At 42.7% G+C, this 27,179-nt stretch overlaps 1 protein-coding gene and 1 long non-coding RNA gene across 3 annotated transcripts in view; one reads left to right on the top strand and one right to left on the bottom strand.

The window, feature by feature from the left end:
• LOC132378615 (uncharacterized) overlaps window positions 1-24,298 on the bottom strand; it is a 31,051-nt gene extending 6,753 nt beyond the window's left edge. The window contains exons 1-3 of the long non-coding RNA XR_009507131.1: window positions 18,283-24,298; window positions 704-730; window positions 484-563 (exon numbers count right to left, since the gene is read on the bottom strand). This is a non-coding gene — a long non-coding RNA (uncharacterized LOC132378615). The remainder of the gene's footprint in view (window positions 1-483; window positions 564-703; window positions 731-18,282) is intronic.
• exosc7 (exosome component 7) overlaps window positions 1-27,179 on the top strand; it is a 177,987-nt gene that overhangs the window by 14,569 nt on the left and 136,239 nt on the right. For both annotated transcript variants that reach the window (XM_059945705.1, XM_059945704.1), the window contains exon 2: window positions 9,590-9,691. In XM_059945705.1, the coding sequence (XP_059801688.1) occupies window positions 9,590-9,691 (102 nt within the window). The remainder of the gene's footprint in view (window positions 1-9,589; window positions 9,692-27,179) is intronic.

Genomic DNA, 27,179 nt, shown 5'->3' with positions numbered 1-27,179 from the left:
GTAACTTTGCCTGAAGGTACATTAAACGTCTCACTTTAGAAGCGGAAGTGCTCAACTGTTTGGTATAAGTTATTTCCTTTACATTTACCTGTGCCCTTTATTTTATCTGTGCCTGTACAGTATATTACTTTATTAAAATTTCACTTGCTACTCTTTTAATATTTCTGTTTCATTATTATTTAACGTACTGATTTATGTGATATTTTAGAGGTATGATGAGGCGGTTAGTTATTGCTCAATGAGATCCTTCTGTAATTTGGCATATTCACTAATCCAGCACTCCTCAGTCCCAATGGTGCCAGATTATAGAAGGTTGACCTGTAGTGAGACATCACCTTGAGTATGGCAAACAGTTTTGGGCTCCTCATCTAAGAAAAGTTGTGCTGACATTGGAGAGGGTTCAGAGGAGGTTCACAAGGATGATTCTAGAAATGGAAGATTTATCACAGAAGGAACATTTGATAGCTCTGAGTCTGTACTCACTGGAATTTAGAAGGATGAAGTGGGATCTCATTGAAATATACAGCGTAGATGTGGAAAAGGTGTTTCCCAAAGTGGGGAGCCTAGGTAAAACAAATGCAGAGAAATTTCTTTAGCCAGAGGGTGGTGAATTTGTGGAATATATTACCACAGGCAGCTGTGGAGGTCAAATCAGAATCAGGTTTGTTATCACTAGCATATGATGTGAAATTTGTTAACTTACCAATAGAAGTTCAATGCAATATGTAATCTAGAAAAGGAAAAATAAATAAATAGATATAATAATAGTAATAAACAAGTAAATGAATTGCAGTTTACATATATTGAATAGACTTTGAAAAAATGTAACTCCTACCTGATGGTAACAGTGAGAAAAGGGCATGATAATGGACGCTGCCTTTCTGAGACACTGTTCCCTGAAGATGTCCTGGGTTCTTCGTAGACTAGTACCCAAGATGGAGCTGACTAGATTTACAACCTTCTGCAGCTTCTTTCGGTCCTGTGCAGTAGCCCCCCCCCCCCATACCAGACAGTGATGCAGCCTGTCAGAATGCTTTCCACGGTACAACTATAGAAGTTTTTGAGTGTATTTGTTGGCACACCAAATGTCTTCATACTCCTAATGAAATATAGCTGCTGTCTTGCCTTCTTTATAACTACATCGATATGTTGAGATATTGACACCCAGGAACTTGAAGCTGCTTATTCTCTCCACTTCTGATCCCTCTGAGAATTGGTATGTGTTCCTTCATCTTACCCTTCCTGAAGTCCACAATCAGCTCTTTCGTCTTACTGACGCTGAGTGCCAGGTTGTTGCTACTGTTACGTACTCGTGACACATGACAGTGGAGCCCTTGTCATGTGACTGGGGTTGAAGCTGTACTGGACTTGAGGTGATGGTCTTGTGATGGTGGAATGACGTCATTTTCCCGCCAGTAGAGATCATGTGACGGGTTTTTTTTACAGGTTATAAAAGGTAGACCCCACCCTGTGAGGAGGGGCAGTTCGTGGCTGGATTTGCCAAGTTGACTTCATGCCACTGCGTGTTTTAAGAGATGACGCAGTTTAGTTGAAGGATGAAGTTTTTATTTAATGCCTAAAGTTTAAAAGGTTATTGCCAGCAGGTTCTTTATGATTCTGTTAGTTCGAGGAAATTAGAGGAGAGTGAAGATTCAAAGTTGGAAGTTAAAGATCGAGGAGAATCGCTTTCTACGGTGAAACGGGGGTGACCTTTGTTTGATCCTCATTTGGAAGGATTTCGTTGACTATCTTCGTGTTAATCCCTAGGTTTACCTAGAAAGGATTGAAGGTAGTGGAGAAGGAAAGGTCAGTGCCTTTAAGCCGTTCTGTTTCGTGAATTCTTCGTGGGAAGTTTGATGTCGGGGATCGAAGCAAGCGACGTGAAAGAGAACCTAAATCGTCCTGTAAAGTCTCTCCTTTTAAATGGACTGTGAGCATATCGAACTTTTGGCAATACCACTTTAAGGAACTGTTTTGCAATATCACTTTACGAACTGTTTGAACAGCCGCTCAGCAGCTGTTTCCGGTTACGGTAGTGTTTGTTTACTTTTGGGGGGTTTGTTTTCGGTGTTTAATAAACGTGTTGTTTGTTATAAGAAACCCTTGCCGATCTCATATATTTATTGTTGCCTGAATACGTAACACTACGACACTACTCCACTAGTTGGCATATCTCACTCCTGTACGCCCTCTCATCACCACCTGAGATTCTACCAACAATGGTTGTTTCGTCAGCAAATTTGTAGATGGTATTTGAGCTCTGCCTAGCCACATAGTCATGTGTATATGGAGAGTAGAGCAGTGGGCTAAGCACACACCCCTGAGGTGCGCCAGTGTTGATTGTCAGCAAGGAGAATATATTATCACCAATCCGCACGGATTGTGGTCTTCCGGTTAGGAAGTCGAGGATCCAATTGCAGAGGGAGGTACAGAGGCCCAGGTTCTGTAACTTCTCAATCAGGATTTTGGGAATGATGGTATTATATGCTGAGCTATGGTTGATGAACAGCATTCTGACATAGGCGTTTGTGTTGTCCAGGTGGTCTAAAGCCATGTCATTGGGTATATTTAAGGCAGAGCTTGATCGGTTCTTGATTGGATGTGACGTCAAAGGTTATGGGGAAGGCTGGGGAATGGGGCTGAGGAGTGGAAAGGATCAGCTGTGGTTGAATCTCAGAACACTTGATGGGCCAAATGGCCAAATTCTGCTCTGATGTCTTAAAGTGAGGCGGTGTGGCACGGCAGCAGCGGCCTTTCAGACCTGGTTTTACTTAAATTTAAATTTCTATTTTAAGTTTGATGCACAATTTTCGATTAGGGCACATGGATAACAGAGCGGTTACCTACCATCGCCAGATACTACTACAATACAAAGATTGCCCAAAAACAAACCTTCACAAAGATCTGCTGGCTGAATTATGCGACATCAGCTTGCTGAGGGGAATGGGCCTACAATCCTCGGACTTGCCTGATGCTGGGAGATGGAGACGGCAAAAGCGATGTGCGAGGAAGCAGAAGCGAGGTAAATGGGCAGGGGTCCATGCCAGACAAAGCAAACACTAGCTGGCTGTCTCTCCCATCCATTCAGCTCTCCAATGTCCGCTCCCTGGACAATAAAATGGACTACATCCAACTCCAACGTAATACTCGACGGGAGTACAGAGTTTGCTGAGCGTTTGTCTTCACAGAGACATGGCTCACTGATGGGATTTCGGATGCTGCCATCCAGCTAGACGGGCTCGCTTTGTTTCGTTCGGACAGAGATGCAGCTGTCTCCGGTAAGGTCCGCGGTGGCGGTGTCTGTGTTTATATCAACACGGAATGGTGTAAGAACTGTGCTGGTTTCCAGACACTGCTCATCATTAGTGGAGTTTGTGGCAGTTCGATGCAGACCATTTTATTTGCCACGGGAATTCACCTCTGTCTTTATATTCGGTGTTGTAGCGGTGTGCTACACGCAGCGCTAAAATTACGACACGGAGTCGGTAACTGCAGTCGAAGGAAAAAACTTTATTCGAAAACTTCAGCCTCACTTTTAAGCCTCTGTCAACCGGCCCCCCATGGCGCAGAGGCTCCAAAGCTCTGTGCTTGCAAACCCCCGTAGGCTATCTAATTGTGAGTCGGTTCGGATACGCTAGGAAATGGGTCGCCACAGTGTCCACATTCCCCCCCAGCGCTAATGTTAAGGAGGCACTCTGTAAACCGTACTGGGCTATTGGCGAACTGCAGAACGCACACCCTGATGGTCTGTTTATTGTCACCGGTGATTTTAACCACGCAAACCTTAAGTCAGTGCTCCCCAAATTCCATCAGTATGTGGACTTTGCAACAAGGGGGGAGAACACATTGGACCTGGTTTACACAAACATCCCCGACATGTACAGGGCAGAGCCCTGCCCCCACCTCAGTTACTCAGACCACATCTGTGTTATGCTAATCCCAGCATACAGACCGCTCGTCAGGCGCTCCAGACCAGTTCAGAAGCAGGTGAAAACCTGGCCAGCAGGAGCCATCTCTGCTCTTCAAGACTGCTTTGAGCACACTGACTGATACATGTTCAGGGAGGCTGCAAATGATGGCGACTCCACCAACTTGGAGGATACACTGCATCAGTGACCAGCTACATCAGCAAGTGCATCGACGACGTTACTGTGTCCAAGACCAGCACTACACACACTAACCAGAAGCCATGGATGACCGCAGAGGTGCGTGCGCTGCTGAGGTCCCGTGACTCCGCCTTCAGATCAGGCGACAAGGCAGCTTTAAAAACATCAAGGGCCAAACTGTCCCGTGCCGTCAGAGGGGCAAAGCGTGCACATGCCCAGCTAATCCACAGTTACTTCCAGGACAGTGGCGACATGCGGCGCATGTGGAAGGGCATCCAGGACATCACCAATTACAAGACAACATCACCTCACTGAGCAAGTGATGCTTCCCTCCCAAACGTGCTGAATAGCTTCTATGCCCGGTTTGAGGCAGAAAATGACGTGGCGGCGAGGAAGTCCACCTAGGAATGACCAGGTGCTGTGTCTCTCCGTGGCTGACGTGAGAAGAACCCTGTGCAGGGTCAACCCGCGGAAGGCTGCTGGACCAGACAACATCCCTGGTAGAGTGCACAGAGGATGTGCAGACCAGCTAGTAGATGTTCTCACTGACATCTTCAACATCTCCCTGAGCAGCACCACCATTCCAACGTGCTTCAAGGCTGCCACCATCGTCTTCGTGCCGAAGAAGTCTTCAGTGTCCTGCCTCAATGACTACCATCCCGTTGCACTGACATCCATCATCATGAAGTGTTTCGAGAGGCTCGTTATGAGGCACATCAAGACCCTGCTGCCCCCCTCACTGGACCCCCTGCAGTTTGTGTACCGTACCAACCGCTCAACAGATGACGCCATTGCCACCATCCTCCACCTGGCCCTAACCCATCTGGATAAAAAAGACACATACATTCGGATGCTGTTTATAGACTTCAGTTCAGCATTCAACACAATCATCCCTCAGAAACTGACTGGAAAGCTGAGCCTACTGGGCCTGAACACCTCCCTCTACAACTGGATCCTAGACTTCCTGACTGGGAGACCTCAGTCAGTCCGGATTGGGAGCAGCATCTCCAACACCATCACACTGAGCACGGGGGCTCCCCAGGGTTGCGTGCTCAGTCTACTGCCGTTCACTCTGCTGACCCATGACTGTGCTGCAACACACAGCTCGAACCACATCATCAAGTTTGCCGATGACACGACCGTGGTGGGTCTCATCATCAAGAACGACGAGTCAGCTTACAGAGAGGAGGTGCAGCGGCTAACGGACTGATGCAGAGCCAACAACCTGTCTCTTAATGTGAAGAAAACAAAAGCGATGGTTGTTGACTTCAGGAGGGCACAGAGCGACCACTCCCCGCTGAACATCGACAGCTCCTAGGTAGAGATTGTAAACAGCACCAAATTTCTTGGTGTTCACCTGACGGAGAATCTCACCTGGTCCCTCAACACCAGCTCCATAGCAAAGAAAGCCCAGCAGCATCTCTACTTTCTGCAAAGGCTGAGGAAAGTCCATCTCCCACCCCCCATCCTCATCACATTCTACAGGGGTTGTATTGAGAGCATCCTGAGCAGCTGCATCACTGCCTGGTTCGGAAATTGCACCACCTCAGATCGCAAGACCCTGCAGCGGATAGTGAGGTCAGCTGAGAAGATCATCGGGGTCTCTCTTCCCACCATCACGAACATTTACACTACACGCTGCATCCGCAAAGGAAACAGCATTATGAAGGACCCCATGCACCCCTCATACAATCTCTTCTCCCTGCTACCATCTGGGAAAAGGCTCCGAAGCATTTGGGCTCTCACGACCAGACTATATAACAGTTTCTTCCCCCAATCTATCAGACTCCTCAATACCCGAAGCCTGGACTGACACCTTGCCCTACTGTCCTGTTTATTATTTATTGTAATGCCTGCACTGTTTCTGTGCACTTTATGCAGTCCAGTGTAGGTCTAGTATAGCTTTCTGTGTCTTTTTTATTACGTAGTTCAATCTAGTTTTTTGTACTGTGTCATGTAAACCATGGTCCTCAAAAACGTCGTCTCATTTTTACTATGCACTGTACCAGCAGTTATGGTCGAAATGGCAATAAAAGTTGACTTGACTTGACTTGATATGGTTGCATCCACTCAATCTATGCCTCTTATCTGATACACCTCTATCAAGTTGCCTTTCATCGTCCTTTGGAATAGAGAGGAAAGCCCTACCTTGTTCAGCCTATCCTTGTAAGACATGCTTTGCATTCCAGGCAGCATCCTGGTAAATCTTGGTGAATATTGTCTGCCTGCATTGCACTTACTCAGTAACTTTTTTGTAATGGTTATTGTGTTGTCTTGTGCTTACTCCAGTGCAGTGTTGTAATAATTTTATCTGTATGAATGATCTGCAAAGCAGGTTTCTCACTGTACCTCAGTATATGTGGTAACAACATTATTTATTGAGCTACAGAGCAGAATAGGCCCTTTGAGCCACACTGCTCAGCAATCTCCCAATTTAATTCGAGCCTAATCACGGGACAATTTGCAATAACCAACAATCTACGCACTGGAAACAGGAGAACCTGGAAAAAATCCACGCAGTCACAGGGAGAACGTACAAACTTGCAGGCAGTGGTGGAAATTGAACCCGGGTCATCTGCTCTGTAAAGTGTTGTGCTCACCATACACTTACCATTACCAATCCTGTCTGGAACTGTTGCTAATGGAAAGAGTCTTAAATTAATATTTCTCATGTGAATTCACCTTGAAGAAAGTTACGGAAGTGAGGGAGTTTGAGGAAGCGAATCAGGATGTACTCAGCAGATTTAAAGCAACATACAGACAGAAAAATCCCTGCTCTTTGACCAAGGCTACATCCACACTAGACCGGATAATTTTGAAAATGCCGACTTTACGTAAAAACAATAGGCATCCACACCAAGCGTTTTTCGAAACTACCTCTGTCCACATTAAAACAGGTATTTGGGTGAATCTCCTCCTACTGGGCACGTGCAGGACAAATCTACGGAAAACAAGTGACATGTTTGTGTCAAATCTCACTGAAAGTGTGCGTTTGTGCAGTTACAGACTAGAAAAACTTAAAAAGAAATTGCCAAATGACAGACAGCTGTTGGCTCTCGCGCAGGAGGACATAAACTTAAAAAAAAATAATACTGGAGCATGTGGAGGCAACCGACAGGGAGTTCACGGACTGTATGACCCGGCTGACAACAAACATTGAAAAACTGACTAACTCTGTTGCATTAGTAAAGCACCTTGTTAAATGTATAAAACATGTTTGCATCAGTGTTACCTTGAATTTCCAATGTTACATTAGGCTGTAACACATCTATTGTCTGAGAAGTATTTGCATAAATAGATAAACCACCTTCATACAGGCAAGGACAGGAAACAGGGCAAAGTGAGTGTACTTATTTCTTCAACACACACAAAATACTCGTGGAACACAGCAGGCCAGGCAGCATCTATGGGAAGAAGCACTGTCGACGTTTCAGGCCAAGACCCTTTGTCAGGACTAACTGAAAAGCAAGATAGAGATTTAAAAGTAGGAGGGGGAGGGGGAAATGCGAAATTATAGAAGACCGGAGAGGGTGGGATGAAGCTGAGAGCTGGAAAGGTGATTGGCGAAAGTGATACAGAACTGGAGAAGGGAAAGGATCATGGGACGGGAGGCCTCGGGAGAAAGAAAGGGGGAGGGGAGCACCAGAGGGAGATGGAGAACAGGCAAATGATGGGCACAGAGAGAGATAAAAGGGGGGGGGGCCTAAATATATCAGGGATGGGGTAAGAAGGGGAGGAAGGGCATTAATGGAAGTTAGAGAAGTCAATGTTCATGCCATCAGGTTGGAGGCTACCCAGCCGGTATATAAGGTGTTGTTCCTCCAACCTGTGTTTGGATTCATTTTGACAATAGAGGAGGCCATGGATAGACATATCAGAATGGGAATGGGATGTGGAATTAGAATGTGTGGCCACAGGGAGATCCTGCTTTCTCTGGCAGACAGAGCATAGGTGTTCAGCGAAACGGTCTCCCAGTCTGTGTCAGGTTCACCAATATATAAAAGGCCACACCGGGAGCACTGGACGCAGTACGATACCTTGTATACCGGCTGGGTAGCCTTCAACCTGATGGCATGAACATTGACTTCTCTCATTTCCATTAATGCCCCTCCTCCCCTTCTTACCCCATCCCTGATGTATTTAGTTTTTTTCCCCCTCCTCTTTTTTTTCTCTCTCTCTCTGCCCATCACTCTGCCTGTTCTCCATCTCCTTCTGGTGCTCCCCTCCACCTTTCTTTCTCCCTAAGCCTCCTGTCCCATGATCCTTTCCCTTTTCAAACTTTTCAATCACCTGGTCTTTCATGCAACAGGTTTTTCATCCTTTCCCTTCTCCAGCTCTGTATCCCTTTTGCCTATCATCTTTCCAGCTCTCAGCTTCACCCCACCCCCTCTGGTCTTCTCCTGTCATTTCGCATTTCCCCCTTGCCCTCCTACTTTTAAATCTCTTACTATCTTTCTTTTTAGTTAGTCCTGACGAAGGGTCTCAGCCCGAAACGTTGACATTGCTTCTCACTATAGATGCTGCCTGGCCTGCTGTGTTCCACCAGCATTTTGTGTGTGTTGCTTCAATTTCCAGCATTTGCAGATTTCCTTGTGTTTGATACTTATTTATTCAGTAAGTTATGGGTCAAAGTATTTGGTGAGTACATTTCTAACTCTTCTGACTTCAGTCGCATTGCCGTCTGTTGTGATATTGTTAGGTTGTGTGGGGGATTCCATTCAAGAAAACAATGAAATGCCGCGCTGCTGCCACCATCTGTTCCGGCAGGTCAAGACAGTTACCCCATCCACACTGCTCTGCCCAATCAGTGTTTTCAAATTTACACACACTGGAGGGCATTTTAGAAAAGTGTTTTCGGGGGAGCAAAATGCCGTTTCAGTGTGGACGGATGGTCAAAACGAAGAAAAAAAGCTTCAGTAGTGTGGACGTAGCCCAAGAGTATCCTAGGACGTTGTGGAAAGCTAGGGAAGAAATTACTGGGCCCTGGCAAATGTATTTTTATCATCATTTGTGAACAGTGAGGAAGTGTTAGACTGGGGAGTGGCTAACTTTATTTAAGAAGGGCTGCAAGGATAAACCAGGGAATTACAGGCCAGTAGTTCGGTGTTTCAGGAGCCTGAACTTTTCAATCACCTGGTCTTTCATGCAACAGATTTTTCATACTTTCAGTTGTTTACTAAATTATTTCTGGTTCTTTGTTATGTGCTGAGTGTGGGTTACATGGTCGGCACAACATTGTGGGCGGAAGGGCTTGTAATGTGCTGTGAATTTCTACGTTCTATTATCTTATTGTTCCTACAAGAAATGTCCAAACTTGTCGGAACACAATACATAATTACACTTCGGCAAAATTGTATGTCATTTTCCTGGCTTGAATGTTTCCTTCTGCTGTTGTGTTGTTGCAGTTGCCTTCTTGTATATTGTTCTGTTTTTAAGTTATAAATTGATGTTTAAAATTCGTTTTCTTTGTTTTCATTTTTCAGGATGATCTGCGAATTGATGGACGTGGCTGTGAAGATTACAGGCACATAGAAGTAGAAACAGATGTGGTGTCGAACACAAGTGGGTCTGCTAGAATGAAAATTGTAAGGACCCCATTTTGCTATCTTTATTCTAATGACTGTTGCATTAGAGTCATCTATTGCAATAGTATAAGAAGTGCAAAAATCACTTAAGAGGGGAATCGGGGGGGCTTAAGAAGCATAAAGTTGTCCTAGCAGACAAGAACAAGGAGGCTCCAAAGTACTTTTACAGATATATTAAGAACAAGAGGATAACAAGGGACAAAATTGGTCCTCTTGGAAATCAGCATGGTCATCTATATATGCAGCTAAAAGAGAGGAGAAGATCTTAATTGGATATTTTGCATCTATATTTTCTCAGGAGAAGATCATAGTCTGTAGAACTAAGACAAAACAGCACTGAAGTTATGGACCATGGATCATATACGGATTACAGTGGTATAGGTGATTGCTGTCTTGAGGCAAATCCCTAGGTCCTGACAAGATGCCCCCTTATGGGAGACCAGTGCAGAAATTGCAGGAGTGCTATTAGATCAGAGGTTCCAAGCCCTTTTTATGCCATGGATCAGTACTGTTTAGCAAAGGGTCAGTAGACCCCAGGTTAAGAACACCTGTATTCTTATAAAGAGGTTATAAAGGTTATAAAAATTATAAAGAGGTTTTAAAACATCTTTATCCATGTGGAAATGCTTGAGGATTGCAGCATAGCTGATATTGTTCCAGATTATAGGCCTGTGAGTCTGTTGTCAGTAGTGGATAATTACTGGAAAGTATTCCAATGAACCAAATATATAAGTATCTGTATAGGCTGAGCCTAATTAGAGATGGTCAATATGGCTTGTGCATGGTAGTTCATGTCTATCCATTCTTAGAGTTTTTGACGTTACCGGGAAAGTTGATGAAGGAAAGGCAGTTGATGTAGTCTACATGAACTTTAGCAAGGCCCTGCATAGTAGGCTGGTTCAGAAGGTTCAGTCGCTTGGCATTCAAGATGAGTTAGTAAATTGGATTCAACAAAGGCTTTGTGGGAGAAACCAGAGATGGTTAGATGGTTGCCTCTCTGACTGTAGGCTGGGTCCTTTGTTGATTGTCATGTATATCAATGATCTGGAGGATTGTGTGGTAAACTAGATCTGCAAATTTGTGGATGACACCAATATAGGGGCCGTAGAAGACAGCGAGGAAGGCTATCAAAGCTTGTAACAGGATGTTGACCTGTTGGAAAAATGAGCTCTAAAATGGCAGATGGACTGTAATGTAGACAAGTGTAATGTGCACTTGGGGAGAACAAATCAGGACAGGACTTAAATATTGATTACTAGAGCACTGAGGTGTGCAGTTGATCAGAGGAATATCGATCCATCATTCCTTGAAAGTGGCATCACAGGAGGATAGTGTCATAAAGAGAGGTTTTGGCACATTGGCCTTTGTAATCAAAGTGCTGAGTGCAGGAGTTGGGATTTTATGTTGAAGTTGTATAAGATATTGGTTCAAAATAAATTCATTATCAAAGTACATAAATGTCACTATATACAACCTTGATATTCATTTTCTTGTGGACATAGTCAATAAATCCATAATAGAATAATTGCAATAGATTCAATGAACAATGACACCATCTTGGTTTTTCAACCAGTGTGCAAAAGACAACAAAATGCAGATATGAAAAAGAAATAATAATGGATAAACTAGCAATAAATATTTGGAATATGGAATGGAATCCTGGAAAGTAAGTTCATAGGCTGTGGAAATGTTTCAGTGATGTAAGTGAAGTTGAGTGGTTATCCACTTTGATTCAAGAGCCTGACGGTTGAGGAGTAATAACTGCTACTGAACCTGACAATGTGAGTCCTGAGGCTCCTGTACCACCATCCTAATGATTGCAGTGAGAAGAGAGCATGTCCTGGGTGATGGGGGTCCCTGATGATGGTTGCAGTTTTCTTGCTTCAACATTTCATGTAGATGTGCTCAGTGGTAGGGAGGGCTTTACCCACAGTGGATTGGGCCATATCCACGACTTTTGTAGGATATTCTGTTTAATGGCATTGGTGTTTCCATACCAGTCTATGATACAGCTAGTCAATATGCTCTCCACTACACACACAGTTTGTCAGTTTTAGATATCTTGTCGATTCTTTGCAAACTCCAAAGGGAGTAGAGATGCTGTTGTGCTTTTTTGGTAATTGTACTAATTGGGCCCAGTACAGGTCCTCTGAAATATTAACACTGAGGAATTTAATGTTGCTGACGCACTCTACCTCTGATCCTCCAATGAAGACTATCTTGTGGACCTTTGGGTTTTCTTCTCCTGAAGTCAATAATCAGCTCCTTGGTCTTGCTGATGTTGAGTAAGAGGTTATTGTTAAGGTACCTCTCAGCCAGATTTTCAATCTCCCTTTGTATGCTGATTCATCACCACCTGTGATTTGTCCAACATCAGTGGTATTGTCAGCAAACTTGAATATAGCATGGGATATAGCATGTGCTCAGCCACACAGTCTTAAGTATAAAGTGAGTAGGGCAGGGATTAAGCACATGGCCTTGTGCACCAATGCTGATGCAGACTATGGAGGGGATCCAAACTGACTGGGGTCTGCAAGTGAGGAAATCAAAGATTCAATTGCACAAGGTAATGAGGCCAAGGTCTTGGAGTTTATTGATTAGTTGAGGGGATGATGGTTTTGAATGCTGAACTGTAGTTGATAAAGAACATCCTGATGTATGTACCTTTGCTATTCAGATGTTCCAAGGTTGAGATGGCATCTGCTGTGGACCTTTTGCTCCATTAAACAAATTGGAGCGGATCTAAGTTGCTTCTCAGGCAGTAATTGATGTTTCATCACAAAACTCAAAACACTTCACTGTGGACGTAAGTGCTACTGGATGAGTTATTGAGGCAGGTTACTACGTTCTTCTTAGGCACCAGTAAAATTGAAGCCTGCTTGAAGTGGGTGAGGCCTCAGACTGCAGAAGTGAGAGGTTAAAGATCTCAGTGAACACTCCCATCAGTTGATAAACATGGCTTTTCAGTACTTGGTCAGGTATTCCATTTGAGCCAAATGCTTTTCATGGGTTCACCTTTAAACGGTGCTCATGTGTCAGCCTCAGAAACTGTTATCACAGGGTCAACGGGGTGAAGGAGTTTCTGATGGTCATCTTTCGCTGGTCAAAGTAGCATAGAAGGCATTGAGTTCATCTAGAAGCAACGCCCTGTTGCTTATGTTGCTTGATTTTACTTTATAAGAGGTGATAGTATTCAACCCTTGCCACAACTGCCAAGCATCCTTTGTTGGTTCAAGTTTTGTTCAGAATTACCACTCCGCCTGTGAGGTGGCTTTCCAGATATTCCACCTGGACCTCTTGTAACTTTTTTTGGTTAACCACTTGAATGCTTCTGATCTGGCCTTCTGCAGATTGAGGATCTTGTGGTTCATCCAGGGCTTCTGATTGGGGATGACTGAATGATTTTGTGGGGACACACTTGTCTTCAACTGTTTATTAAAACATGACAACCATGATGTATTCATTCAGATCCACAGATGAGTCCTTGAACAAGACCACTGACTTGAGGCAACACCATAGCCACTCTTTTGCCTCCTAATCTCTGGAGCCTTGCTCTTTAGTCTCTGCCTGTACGCAGGTCGGAGAAGGACAGCCAAGTGGTCCGATTTACTGGGTATGGAACGGGAGGCATTTCTCATCTTAGTAATGTAAGTGGTCTAGTGTGTGAGGACCTCAGGCGCTACAGATTATAGCAAAACTGCTACATCAGAGCACCACCAAGAGTTTATCATGAAATGCACACCTTCATGTTTTGCCTTCTCCCAATCAGCAGTTCAGTCCATTTGGTAAATCAGGAAGCCTGAGTGCTGGGAGAAAGCTGTATCTTACTCAGATATAGAACATAGCAATCTCTCATTTCCATCTGACACAACAATCTTGCCCTCACATCCTCAGTTTTGTTCTCCAATAACTGCAATTTGCAAACATGATGCTCAGTGGAAAGATCCTCACTCCATTGTGTTCCAGGCTGGTCTAATTTGGAGTACTTTGTGCGGTTTTGATTACCTACTTGCAGGAAAGAAATTAATAAGATTGAAGGAGTACAGTAAAAATTTACAAGGATGTTGCCAGGATGTGAGGTCCTGAGATAAAGGGAAAGGTTGAATAGGTTAAGATTTTATTCCTTAGAGCACAGTAGAATGAGGAGATTTGATAAAAGTATACAAAATTATGAGGGGTATAGATAGGTTGAATGCAAGCAGGCTTTTTCCACTGAGGTTGCATGGGACTAGGATGAGAGGTCATGGTCAAGGGTGAAAATATTTCAGAGAAACTTGAGGGGGAACTTCCCTCGGGGTGTTGAGAGTGTGGAATGAACTGTAAGCGGAAGTGGTGGATGTAGATTTGATTTGAACATTTGAGAGAAATTTGGATAAGTATATGGATGAAGGGAGTATGGAGAGCTGTAGTTGATAAAGAACATCCTGATGTATGCATCTTTGCTGTCCAGATGTTCCAGGATTGAGATGGCATCTGCTGTGGACCTGTTGCTCCAGTAGGCAAATTGGAATGAATGCAAGTCACTTCTCAGGTTGGAGTTGATATGTTTCATTACGTTTAGCCTCTCAAAGCACTTAATCACTATGGATGTAAGTGCTACTGGACAATAGTCATTGAGACAGTTACCACATTCTTCTTCGATACCAGTATAATTGACACATGTGGGTACCTACTCAGTTGCAATTATAGTTCAGCGCAAACTAAATGGGCTGAACGAGCTGTTTCTGTACTGCACTGTACTGCTCTGTGACTCTGATTTAATTCAGTTTGTTAAGCCTCATTAAATATTCTTAAACGTGAGACTAATCAGCACTAATGGATCATAGTTCACCTGAGGAGAATTATTATTAACTGTATTTATGCAAAGTTTTTATGTAGTTCCTCCTTATAGAAAGATAAAAATATACACTGCCAAGGATGTGGGATGCTTTTGTTGCTAAAATATAGTTCTTCCCATCAGTAACAGCCACAATTGTCATGGGCATCTAACAGTTTCAGGAAAATGTTTTCAGCCATTTGCCATGACTTTTTGAGTCAAATTACATTATCAACTAGTGCAGTTATTTTAGATTATTTGGCATGTAGCTCACAGGTTCCACGTTTCCCTGTGTGTTGTAAGTTTAGGAATTGGAAGCTTAGATTTAACAGTAGGCTGAGAATGCATTATTGTTAATAGAATATAGCAGTAATCAGTGCAGAATAACAAATTTAAAATAATTTTATTAGCAGTACATCTGAAACAGATGTTTGGCCTTTCATCTAAGCTGTTAAGTTGAAGTTTCATCTGCCCTTATTTGGTCGCCACCAAATAAGATTGTAGAGTTTTACATTACAGAAATAGGCTCTTAAGCCCACATCCATGGTGACTATTTTGTGCATCTACACTAATCCAATTTGCTTGCATTAGGACCATATCCATTTGTTCCTTGTCTACTTAAGTGGCTGTCTAAATTTCTTTTAAATGGAGTGATTGTATCCAATTTGCCACTGCCTTTGTAGTAAGATCCAGATCAAATCAAATGAAGTTTTAATTATTACACACAAAATGCTAGTTCCTCCAACACTTTATGTGTGTTACTTGGATTTCCAGCATCTGGAGATTTTTCTCTTGTTTGTTAATTATCATTTAAACCATTCATGGATACAGTTGAATGAGACAGCATTCGTCTGTGGCCCAGGTACATAACATACATTCAAAATAGTGAGAGAGAAATAAAAACACACGCATCGTTGCGCAAGAAGAGTTCAAGTGCCTGAGTGCCATGCAAATTGATGGTATACCTCCCAGTGATCCATCCGGCCCTTCTGCCAGTCGAGAGCTGGAGGGCAGCACCGACAGGAGAGGCCAGCTACCAACCAAGCTGCTGCCACATCACCTGTCTTACCGTCAAACAAGGGAAGCAAGCACCTCACATAATCAATGTCCAACAGTCTCTTGCAATCAAAACCACTCTCTGTAAACATTGTCTCCTCAGATTCCCCTTAACTCTCCTTCCTCTCCCCTTAAGCCTATACTTTCTCTTTTTTGATAACCCTGCCATCAGAAAAGATTCTGATGAGTTATACTATCTTTATCGTTTATGATCATCATACCTCCATCATGTCACCCTTAGCCTCCTTTGCTACAAGAAATTAAGCGCAGTCCATAGGCCACATCCCAGTGGATTTCCTGTGCAGCTTAATCACTTCCTATCTATACTGAGTAAAATGGATCCAAGCGTGGCCCAGCCAGTGTTTTGTGAAATTGCAGCTTAATGTAAAGGAACCTCAATGTAGAGGGATTGTACAATAGACTTCATTCTGCAGTTCGAGAGGGACTATAAGACCATAACACAGGAATATTCTATCGATCACTCCTGCTCTGCCATTCTATCACAGCAGATTTCTTAACCCTCTCAACCCCTTTCTCTTGCTTTCTCCCTGTAACATAGGAAACCTACAGCATAATACAGGCCCTTCAGCCTATGATGCTGTGCCGAACATGTAGTTACTTTAGAAATTACCTAGGGTTACCCATAGCCCTCTATTTTTCTTAGCTCTGTGTACCTATCCAGGAGTCTCTTAAAATACCCTATCAATTCCGCCTCTACTACTGTCACCGGCAGCCCTTTCCACGCACTCACCACTCTGAGTAAAAAAACATCTTACCCCTGACGTCCCTTCTGTACCTACTTCCAAGCACCCTAAAACTGTGCCCTCTAGTGTTAGCCATTTCAGCCATGGAGAAAAAGCCTCTGACTGTCCATACGATAAATGCCTCCCATCATCTTATACACCTCCATCAGGTCACCTAATCCTCTATTGCTCCAAGGAGAAAAGGCTGAGTTCACTCAACCTATTCTCATAGGGCATGCTCCCCAATCCAGGCAACATCCTTTCAATAGTTTCCACATCCTTCCTGTAATGAGGGGAAGTCTGACCAGGGTTCTAAACAGCTGTAACATTACTCCTTGGCTCTTGAACTCAAACCTACAGTTGATGAAGGCCAACGCACTGTATGCCTTCTTAACCACAGAGTCAACCTGCACAGCAGCTTTGAGTGTCCTATGGGTTTGGACCCCAAGATCCCTCTGATCCTTCACATTGCCAAGAGTCTTACCATTAATACTATATTCTGTCATCATATTTGACCTACCAAAATGAACCACTTCACACTTATCTGTGTTGAACTCCATCTGCCACTTCTCAGCCCAGTTTTGCATCCTATCAATGTCCTGCTGTAACCTCTTGACAGCCCTCCACACTACCCACAACACCTCCAACCTTTGTGTCATCAGCAAACTTACTAACCCATCCCTCCACTTCCTCATCCAGGTCACTTATAGAAATCACAAAGAGAAGGGGTCCCAGTACAGATCCTTGAGGCACACCACTGGTCACTGACCATGCAGAATATGATCTGTCTACAACTATTCTTTGCCTTCTGTAGGCAAGCCAATTCTGGATCCATAAAGAAATGTCCCCTTGGATCCCATGCCTCCTTACTTTCTCAATAAGCCATGCATGGGGTACCTTATCAAATACCTTACTGAAATCCATATACACTACGTCTACTACTCTACCTTCATCAATGTTTATCAATGTGTTTAGTCACATCCTCAAAAATTTCAATCAGGCTCGTAAGGCATGACTTGCCTTTGACAAAGACATGCTGACTATTCCTAATCATATTATACCTCTCCAAATGTTCATAAATCCTACCTCTTCGGATCTTCTCCATCAACTTAGCAAATGCTGAAGTAAGACAGGCTTACTAACCAAGAACCTATAAAACTCTGTTTCTAATATACTCAACAAATTGGCTTTGGCAACTGTCTGCGGCAACAAATTCCACAGATTCACCATGCTCTGGCTAAAGAAATTCCTCTTCACCTCTGTTTTAAAGGGACGTCCTTGCATTCTAAAGCTGTGCCCTCTGGTCATAGACCCCCTCACAATAGGAAACATTTTCTCCACTTCCACTATATCTAGGCCTTTCAATAATTCACAGATTTAAATGAGGTAACCCCTAAACTCCAGTGAGTATGGGCCCAGAGCCATCAAATGCTGCTCATACATTAACTCTTTCATTCTTGGGATCATCCTTGTGAACCTCTCTGGATCTTCTCAGATGCCAGCTCATCCATTTTTAGATAAGGGGCTAAAAGCTGCTCACAATACTTAAAAGGAGGTCTGACCAATGCCTTAAAACCTCAGCATTACGTTCGTGATTTTATATTTTAGTCCTCTTGAAATGAATGCTAATATTGAATATACCTTCAGCTGACTCAAGCTGCTAGTTAACCTTCAGGGAATCCTGCATGAGGACTCCCCATCCCTTTGCACCTCTGGTTTCTGAATTTTCACCCTGTTCAGAAAATAGTCCATACCCTTATTTTCACGGAACTGCATGACCATACACTTACCTGCACTATATTCGATCTGCCACTTCTTTCCTATTCTCCTAATCTGTCTGAATTCTCCTGCAGATTCCCTGCTTCCTCAACACCACTTGCCCTTCCACCTATCTTATGCAAACTTTGCCAAATCATTGGCATACAACTTGAAAGAAGCAGTTCTAACACTGACCCCTGTGAAACACCACTACTCACCTGCAGCTAACCTGATAAGGCTCCTTTATTCTCAGTCTTTGCCTTCTGTCTGTCAGCCAATCTCTATCCATGCTAGTATCCTTCCTGTTATCGGCTCTTTTTTAGCAGTCTCGTGCAGCACCTTTTCAAAGGCCTTCTGAAAATCCGAGTGAAACTCTCCTTTTTCTATTGTGGCATTCTGTTTTTGATCCAAGGTTCTTTTGGAGTCAACAAAGAGGCATAAGATGTGTTGCTTCACAATCGTTATATTAAATGCTAATAGAACAAAGAGAATTGGGAATGGAGAATGGTAGGAGGCTAGGAACAAAGGAAACAAAAAGTATAAAGATGGTGAGCCTTCTTTTCCTGTTATACATAGCTACGAATCATTCCATTCAAATCTATAGATAAGAGTCAACCAATCAGATAACCCCTGTTCAAATGTGATGCCAAGAAGCATCCAGAAAGGGACAGAACTGTAACTGCTGGGTGGTACGTACTGTGACTACTAGGAAATATACTGAACACCTCTGCATGTAGGTAGTTACATACAATACAAGCAGATATAAAAGTTAAACTGCAAAATAAATAACAATTAAACAGTTTAATCCAGCATCCCCCCCCCCCCCCCTTTGGATTCTGAATCACGCACTTACAATCATTACATCTGAAAATTCTGAGGCAGAAGAACTTGTATCTATATTAAGTATAAAATAATCAAAAACTATTTGTCATGGAAATATCAATGGGCATTCATGGGATTCGTGTTTGGGTAGGCTAGTAGGTATACTTGGGTGAGTTTGAATTACTCTTAACTGGATCTTATACAAGTAAAAAAGATGTGTAGTGCCCTGGTTCACATCTTTACTGCTATGCTGTATGTATTTCATTCAGCAGCTCCGTAAGAGCAGTCTGTTCTGCTTTCAGCCTCTTTGGGTTATTGTTGAAGATGAGGGATGATGTGGAATGTGTGCCATCCAATTTGCGGGCGGTTTTTTGTGGAGAGGGACAATAAGGTTGGTCTTGGGATTTGTTTGAGAGATGAAGAGAGAAGATGCTGGGGAGGACCAGTCGTAGCGTACGATACGGTGGGGGAACTGTTTGTTCGAGATGGATCGCGAGCAATTTTCGGAAGGTGGTGTGTGTTTTCATGCTGTCTGTGTACTCAGCGCATGAGTGACAGAGAAGTTCAAGATGAGCTCCAGCTTGTGCACATTGGACTGTTTAATTAGAATGGGCCCTTTTCTTTTTGTTATCCTTTACTGATCCTTTAGTTAAAATTTATAAATATAACACCTTTAATCATTTGCAGTGTACTGTCTGTTATTTTGTGGCATTAATTTGTAACAGTAGCGAATTACACAGCATCCACACAAACGGTGGTTTGGGGGCTCACGCCTCAATCTCCCATGTTTGTTGGGGACGGAGATTGTCTTCCCGAGACTTACGCAGCTGAAGAAATCAGAGGGTTTCAGATGTAAATTAGGAAAGGGCATATCAGGACAAATAATATGATTCGTAATATTGAGTATCCCCAGCTTCCTGGATTTAAATAAATCCATGGTATTTGGAGGCACGTAGTAAAATAGGCCGTAGTCAGCATGGTTTCCTCAAGGGAGAATCTTGCCTGACAAATTCTTTGAAGAAATAACAAGCAGGACAGACAAAGGAGAATCGGTTGATGTTGTGTACTTGGATTTTCAGAAGGAATTTGTCAAGGTGCCACACATGAAGTTGCTTAACAAGCCATAATTGTATAGTGTTACAGAAAGATTCAAGCATGGATAAAGCAGTGGCTGATTGGCAGGAAGCTAAGTGTGGGAATAAAGGGAGCCTTTTCTGGTTGGCTACCAGTGATTAGTGGTGTTTCACAGGGGTATGTGTTGGGAATAATTCTTTCTATATTATATCAATAATTTGGATGATGAAATTGATGGCTTTGTTGCAGAATTTGCAGACGATATGAAGATAGGTGGAGCACAGGTAGTTTTGGGACAGTAAAGAGGCTATAGGAAGACTTAGACAGATTAGGGGAATGGGAGAAGAAATGGCAAATGGAATGAATACAGGAGGTACATGGTCATGCATTTTGGTGAAGAAATGAAAGAGTTGACTTTTCTAAATGGAGGGAAAACTGAAGTGCAAAGGGACTTGGAGTTCTCTATGCAGAATTCCCTAAAGGTTAATTTGCAGGTTGAGTCTGGTGACATTTCAAGGGGACTTGAATATAAAAGCAAGGATGTAATGTTGAGAATTTATAAAACACTGGTGAGGCCTCGCTTGGAGTATTGTGAGCAGTTTGGGGCCTCTTATCTTAGAAAGGATTTGCTGAAACTGGAAATGGTTCAAAGAAGGTTCACAAAATTGATTCCAAGATTAAATGGCTTGTCGTATGAAGAGTGTTTAACGGTTCTGTTCTTGGGTGCATTAGAATTCAGAATAATCAGGGTGAAGAGTGACCTCATTAAAACCTATTTAATGGTAAAAGTCCTTGGTGGAGTGGATGTGGAGAGGATGTTTCCTATGATGGGAGAGTCTAAGAGCAGAGGACACAGCCTCGGAACAGAGGGATGTCCTTTTAGAACAGATGAGGAGACATTTCTTTAGCCAGAGAGTAGTGAATCTGTGGAATTCTTTGCATACTTAAGGTAGATGTTGATAGGTTCTTGATTGGTCAGGGCACGAAGGGATACGGGGAGAATGCAGGAGAATGGGGCGGAGAGGAAAACAGGATCAGTTGTGGGGAAATGGCAGAGCAGACTCGATGGGCCAAATAGCTTAATTCTGCTCCTATATCTTATGGTCAATCAAAGAAATCTCTTCCATCAGATTGATATATTTTAGCTACTTCTTTACAAATATGATCAGTCAATTCAGTTATGTCTTCAAACTTGTCAGGTATATAAGTACAACAATCCTGGCCTATAACTGCACGTTCCCTCCCCACCCCAGCCCACCTTTGCTGGATTGTGCTGATGAATTTTGCTTAAGAAAGAGGGCATATGTTCCTTCAGTATCTGCACAAATGCCTAGCATTGGTGATTATTCTGGTGTGTAATATATACATACCTAACAGCTAGAGGCATTAATGGCATAGCAAATTCATATGGTCCTTGCATGTATAAATTTTGAATTATCTCAACAGGTACATTGTGAGTAGGGAAAAATGGCAAATAAAAACAACAAATAATATTAGAATAAACTTAATAATGTCCAGTTGCTGACTCTGAAGTCTTCTGGCTGGTTATTGATTTGCTCATTGTGAGTACTAAGTTGGAGATTACTAGCAAGTTATCCACAGCGCTTGCTGTCTTCATTGAATACCACTTTAGCTCATTTGCAATGGCTGGCGTGTATCCACTAACTTTTACTTTCCAATTTTACTGACGAGTTGATAGATCGAGCTCCCAGTAGTGCCTTGTGTGGTTTCTTAATCACCAGGAACCAGGGTGTGTCCTCCCTCTGTTGGATCGTTCCAAACGGCAGAAACCTATTGAGAAACAGACTGGACAGTTTGGGTTAATTACAACAGTTAATAACAGAAACAGTTCGCTAAACTGTCTGCAATATTGTGTATATTAGCCTTTCTGAGCTCAAGAGCTCCTGGCAGTGACATAGGGCACCCTGTTACTTCCTTAAATGGATTTAATTTAGTTTTCTTTTGAGTTGCTCTGGTGCTACATGAGACCATAGGAAGAGTCCTAGGCCATGGTATGCCTTCTTCATGATACTTACCTATAATTTTTTGATTATTCCATTCATTTGTTTGACATGTCTTGATGTCTGGGTGATGTGGACAATGAAAAGAACAGTCAATGTCCATCAGACAAACACTTCCAGTCAACTGTGTTCCCTGGTCAGAGTCAGTGTTGCAGGGCAATCCCCATTTCAGTCAAGTCTTGACTTCTGGCTGAGATGGCACCACTTTTTCTCCCCTGCTTATTCTTTTTATTTTAATTTTCTTTTTGAAACTTTTGGAGCCCGTGACTTACAGTCTGTAGTTTGATCGGGTGAGCTGACATTCTGCTGTCCCCAAGAAAACTCCAGCGAAGAAATGCAAGCACGAACTACCAGGAAGAGAAGCTCAGAGACTAGATGGGGGACTACATTTCTTGCCAATTAAAGCCTCGAGGTAGATTGAAACATCGAAAGAACTGCAGGGGAGAGCGAGTGCTTCTCAGAGAGGCCGCTGGTTCGAGTCGCTGCCATTGGGTCTCATGCTCTTGGAGGTGTTATCGAAATTGAGATTTATGGATTGGGTTTTAGCTCAAATTAACTGTAGTTCATATTGGCTTCTTTCAGTTCCATGTTCTTTCTTGTGTTCTCAGTTCTCACCCATTTTTCTTGTTGCAATTGGTGAGCTGGGGGTTTGGGTGATCTGTTAGTTTTTGTGTGAGGGAGGGGTTTGGGTTTTGCAAGTTTTTGTTTTCGTGCGGGGGAGCTGTTGATGGTTTTCAACTACTTGTATGATTTTCTGTATTCTATTGCTGTCTGGAGAAGAGACAACATTTCAGAGTTGTATTCTGCACACATACTTTGATAATAAAATGAATCTTTGAATATGGTCCTTGATCAGAGTTTTTGCTGTGTGTCTGGCAGTGGCTTTCTTTGCTGGAATAGCTTCCACCCATCTTGAAAACTTTTTGACTGTAACTAGTACATCTAAGTATCCTTTATGCTTTGGCAAAGTACTGTAAGTGTAAAATGGAGCTCTTAATTGTGGTAGCTCTTCCACTGTTCAAGGATTTATTTTCTGGCACGTCATGCATCTTTTAAATGTTTATTGAGCTTCTGCCCTGAACTTTGTATTCCATTGGGAAAATCTGTCGATCATTGTTTGTTCTCCAATGTTTTCTAGGGAGTGTGTTTGCTTTGCCAAATAAGGAAACAATGTAATTCAAGCTAGTAGTCTATGACTAGTGCTGTACCTCTGTGCTCCATCACTGATTAACCTCCCACCATTCTCCATCCAGCACCAAATTTCCTGGTTGGAGCATTGAGCTTGCATCTTCTGAGTATCTTGTATATTCATTTGTGATAGAGAGTACAACTGTTTCCATAATTTCCATTGTCAGGGTTCACTGCATATGGTCTGGGTACTTCTTTTAATTCTTTAACCTTTCACAATTTAGTCCATGAATAACTAACTATAGCTCTCCATTGTAGTTATTTTGGAGTTGCTTTTACATTTTAAAACAGCAATTTCTGATGATATTCATGAGTTCTTGTACTAGTGATTTTGATCAGGGTTCCTGCAGCTGTAAGAAATTCCATTTGTCTTTTTAAGTTTTAAAAAATCATGAAAAACTCTTAAAAACCTTTTGAGAATCAGTGCAGGTATCAGCTGATCTTCCTTCGGCCATCTTACAGGCCTCAGTCCGAGGTTTCAATTCTGCCTCTTGCACAGAGCGACCAGGATCCGTCTGAATTCCTCTCAGGATCATCAGTGTAATGACCAACAGACTCCTCATCTTCTTTAGATGAGACTGCCATCACATGTTTCTCATTGACATACAGCATAAATTATTTACCAATATTAGGGATTCTTAATGCAAGTGCAGTACATAATGTAGGCTTTAAAGTTTGAAGCACTTTCAGTTGCTCTTCTTTAAGCACTACAGACTCTTATGACATTTACTGCCCTTCAACAGATTGTTAAATGATTGATGGATCTGCCAGTATAGGGGTTACCTTGTTGATACATTGATTAGCAGCCGACTGTCAGTCTTCCATAGTTTCTACTTCAGTCCTGCTTGTCTTCACTCCCTTGCAGTTTATTGGAGAAAACTGCGATATAGCCACAAATCCTGTTATATCATCACTGTCATCTTCACTAGAGTTGCTAGAGGCAGCTGGAGAGTCCATTTCATGTTCATCCTATAGAGTTTGAATGGTGTATCTGTTTCGGAGGACTGTCCGATGTAGAAGCTGTTTCCCAAGGAGGAGTGTCACTGGCAGGATTGCTCAGCTTTTAGATATTGCTTTAGTTCTTCTCTCGGCCCCCTACCATGCGCTTCAATTCGATTATACTTACCATGTTTTCTTGCTCATTAAAGTAAAAATTTACTCTTTAGACTTTGTACTGTGTCTATCATGCTTTTCTTTGTACCGTAGATTCCGGACTACAGAGCGCACCTGATTAAAAGCCGCACGCTCTAATTTTAGAAAGAAAATCAATTTTGTACTTGTACAAGCCGCACTGGATTTTAAGCCGCAGGTGTCCCTCGTTGTAATATGAGATATTTACACAGAAAGATATTACACGTGAGGATTTTTTAACTTTTAATTAAATCCGTATGGTAACATAAACAAATACATATTGCAAATGCTTTTTATTGAACAGTGCCTGGAACACAGCTACTTTTAAATATACATACGTATCGGTAACACACAAATTACGTTGTGTATACTTTTTTACTGAACAGTGCACGAACAACATTCCAATATCTCCTAACGACTGGTTAAAAAAATATATATACTGCAGCCTACCAGGAAAAGTTATTGATCGCCTTCTTCATCTTCCTCCTGCGCACTAAAACCATCAAAGTCCTCTTCTTCAGTGTCCGAATTGAACAACCTCAGGATCTCGTCACTCACTTCAGTCTCTTCGTTGTTGCTCTCACTTGAGCGCACGCGGTCCTCTTCATCACGCAGCAGTCCAGCCTTTCGAAACCCGTTGGTGATGGTGGATGTTGTGACACGGCTCCACGCATTTAGGATCCACTGGCAGACTTGAGTTAAAGATGCTCTTCGCATGCGTCCTGTTTTGGTAAAGGATTTCTCGCCACTCGTCATCCAAGCCTCCCACTCAACGCGCAGCGCCACTTTAAATGCCCGGTTCACGCTGATGTCCAGTGGCTGCAAATACTTCGTGGTGCCCCCAGGAATCACAGCTGGAATTGAGTTTGTACTCTTGATGGCAGCTTTCACTGAACTTTCATTGTCAGCCGCTTAAAAAATCACCATCGGTGGAAGCTTTAGTCCGGATGCTGTGCAGCTCAGAACACAAGTAAAATGCGTTCTTTCATGGCCACTTGTTTTCAGTGTGTTGGACGAGTCACCTTTTTTATTAACAGTCCGAGTGAGAGGCAGGTCAAACGTCAAAGTACTTCATCCATATTTATGATATCATCTGGCCCGATGGAATTCTCCGCTATCTTTGTTTGAGTAAATGTGCGGAAGTTAGCAAGTTTTTCCTCGTGGTCGGGAGGGAGTTGCTGACACAGAGTCATGCGTACCCTGACGGACAGGCCTTTTCGTCTCATAAATCTAAAACACCACGATGGCCCACCTCTAAAATCTTCGATTTTCATTTTGGTGGCGATTGCTTTAGCCTTCAGTCTGATCTGCATGGTGGAAACATCGCGGCCGCCTGCTCTCTGTGTGTTAACCCAGTCTTCAAGAAAGTTTTCAAGTTCGGGCCATCTGCTATGATTACCTCTGAAAGCTTTTGTTGTCTTTTTGCATTGACTCAGTTCTTCACGCTGGCGTCTCCACCATCTCACCATCGATTCATTTATGCCAAGATTATGTGCAGCAGCTCGATTTCCTTCTTCAACCGCCAGATTGATCGCCTTTAACTTAAAAGCTGCATCATATGCTTTTCTTCGAGTGTTTTCCATGTTGATGAGGGTGAGTACAAATGACTGATTTACAATAATTTAATTGTGAAAGTGCGCTTGATTTATCGTACAATTTCATTGGACCTCTGTGAACTACTCATCAATTTTATTGGTCTACTGTTACGAGGCAAAATGTTTTTGGCGGCATGAAAAAAAACATGCATTAGCCGCACCGTAGTATAGGCCGCAGTGTTGCCGCAGTGTTCAAAGCGTGGGAAAGAAGTAGCGGCTTATAGTCCGGAATTTACGGTAGTTTATCACATTTCTTTCCCAATCATAAAGGAGTCAACATCTTTACTTGTCCCATTTTCACCTGCTCACATATTTGATTAAAACTAACTGCGTGTTTAACTCACATAATCCAGGTTAATCTTTTCCCTCAGGCATTCTGTGCATTTATCATACACTTTCTTAGTAACCTTTGGTATCTTGCATCTTGATTTTTTTCATTCATTTTATCAAATTGAGATGTTCTAATCATGTAAGAGCTCAGTTTCACAATTTTGGCATTTGTTTTAATTCAATCTCATGTAACACTGGATTTGTAGGTACTTATTACTTTGACTGTGATCTTGAAATATTATTAGATTGCAACTGAATTTTTCCTCCGTATCCCACCAGTTTGTACATATGTAATTATTTCTCATACCCCAATAGAAACATAGAAAACCTACAGCACAATACAAGCCCTTCCACCCACAAAGTTATGCTGAACATGTCCCTACCTTAGAAATTACTAGACTTACCTATTAATAGCCCTCTGTTTTTCTAAGCTCCATGTATCTATCCAAAAGCCTCTTAAAAGACCCTATCGTGTCCGCCTCTACCACCGTTGCCAGCAGCCCATTCCACGCACTCACCACTTTGAGTAAAAAAAACTTACCCCTGACGTGTCCTTTGTACCTGCTCCCCAGCATCTTAAACCCTTGTCCTCTTGTGGCAAACATTTCAGCCCTGGGAAAAATCCTCAGACTATCCTCATGATCAATGCCTCTCATCATCTTATACACCTCTATCAGGTCATCTCTCATCCTCTGTCGCTCCAAGGAGAAAAGGCCAAGTTCACTCAACCTATCCTCATAAGGCAAGCTCCCCAATCCAGGCAATGTCCTTGTAAATCTCCTCTGAACCCTCTCTATGATTTCCACATCCTTCCTGTAGTGAGGCAACCAGAACTGAGCACAGTACTCCAAGTGGGGTCTGACCAGGGTCATACATAGCTGCAACATTACCTCTCGGCTCCTAAATTCAATTCCATGATTGATGAAGGCCAATATACCATATACTTTCTTAACC

The sequence above is a fragment of the Hypanus sabinus genome, chromosome 20 (genome assembly GCF_030144855.1).
Source record: "Hypanus sabinus isolate sHypSab1 chromosome 20, sHypSab1.hap1, whole genome shotgun sequence".
Lineage (NCBI taxonomy): Eukaryota > Metazoa > Chordata > Chondrichthyes > Myliobatiformes > Dasyatidae > Hypanus > Hypanus sabinus.
Note: the sequence above shows the minus strand (reverse complement) of the source record. Positions and strands in the feature narration are given on the sequence as shown.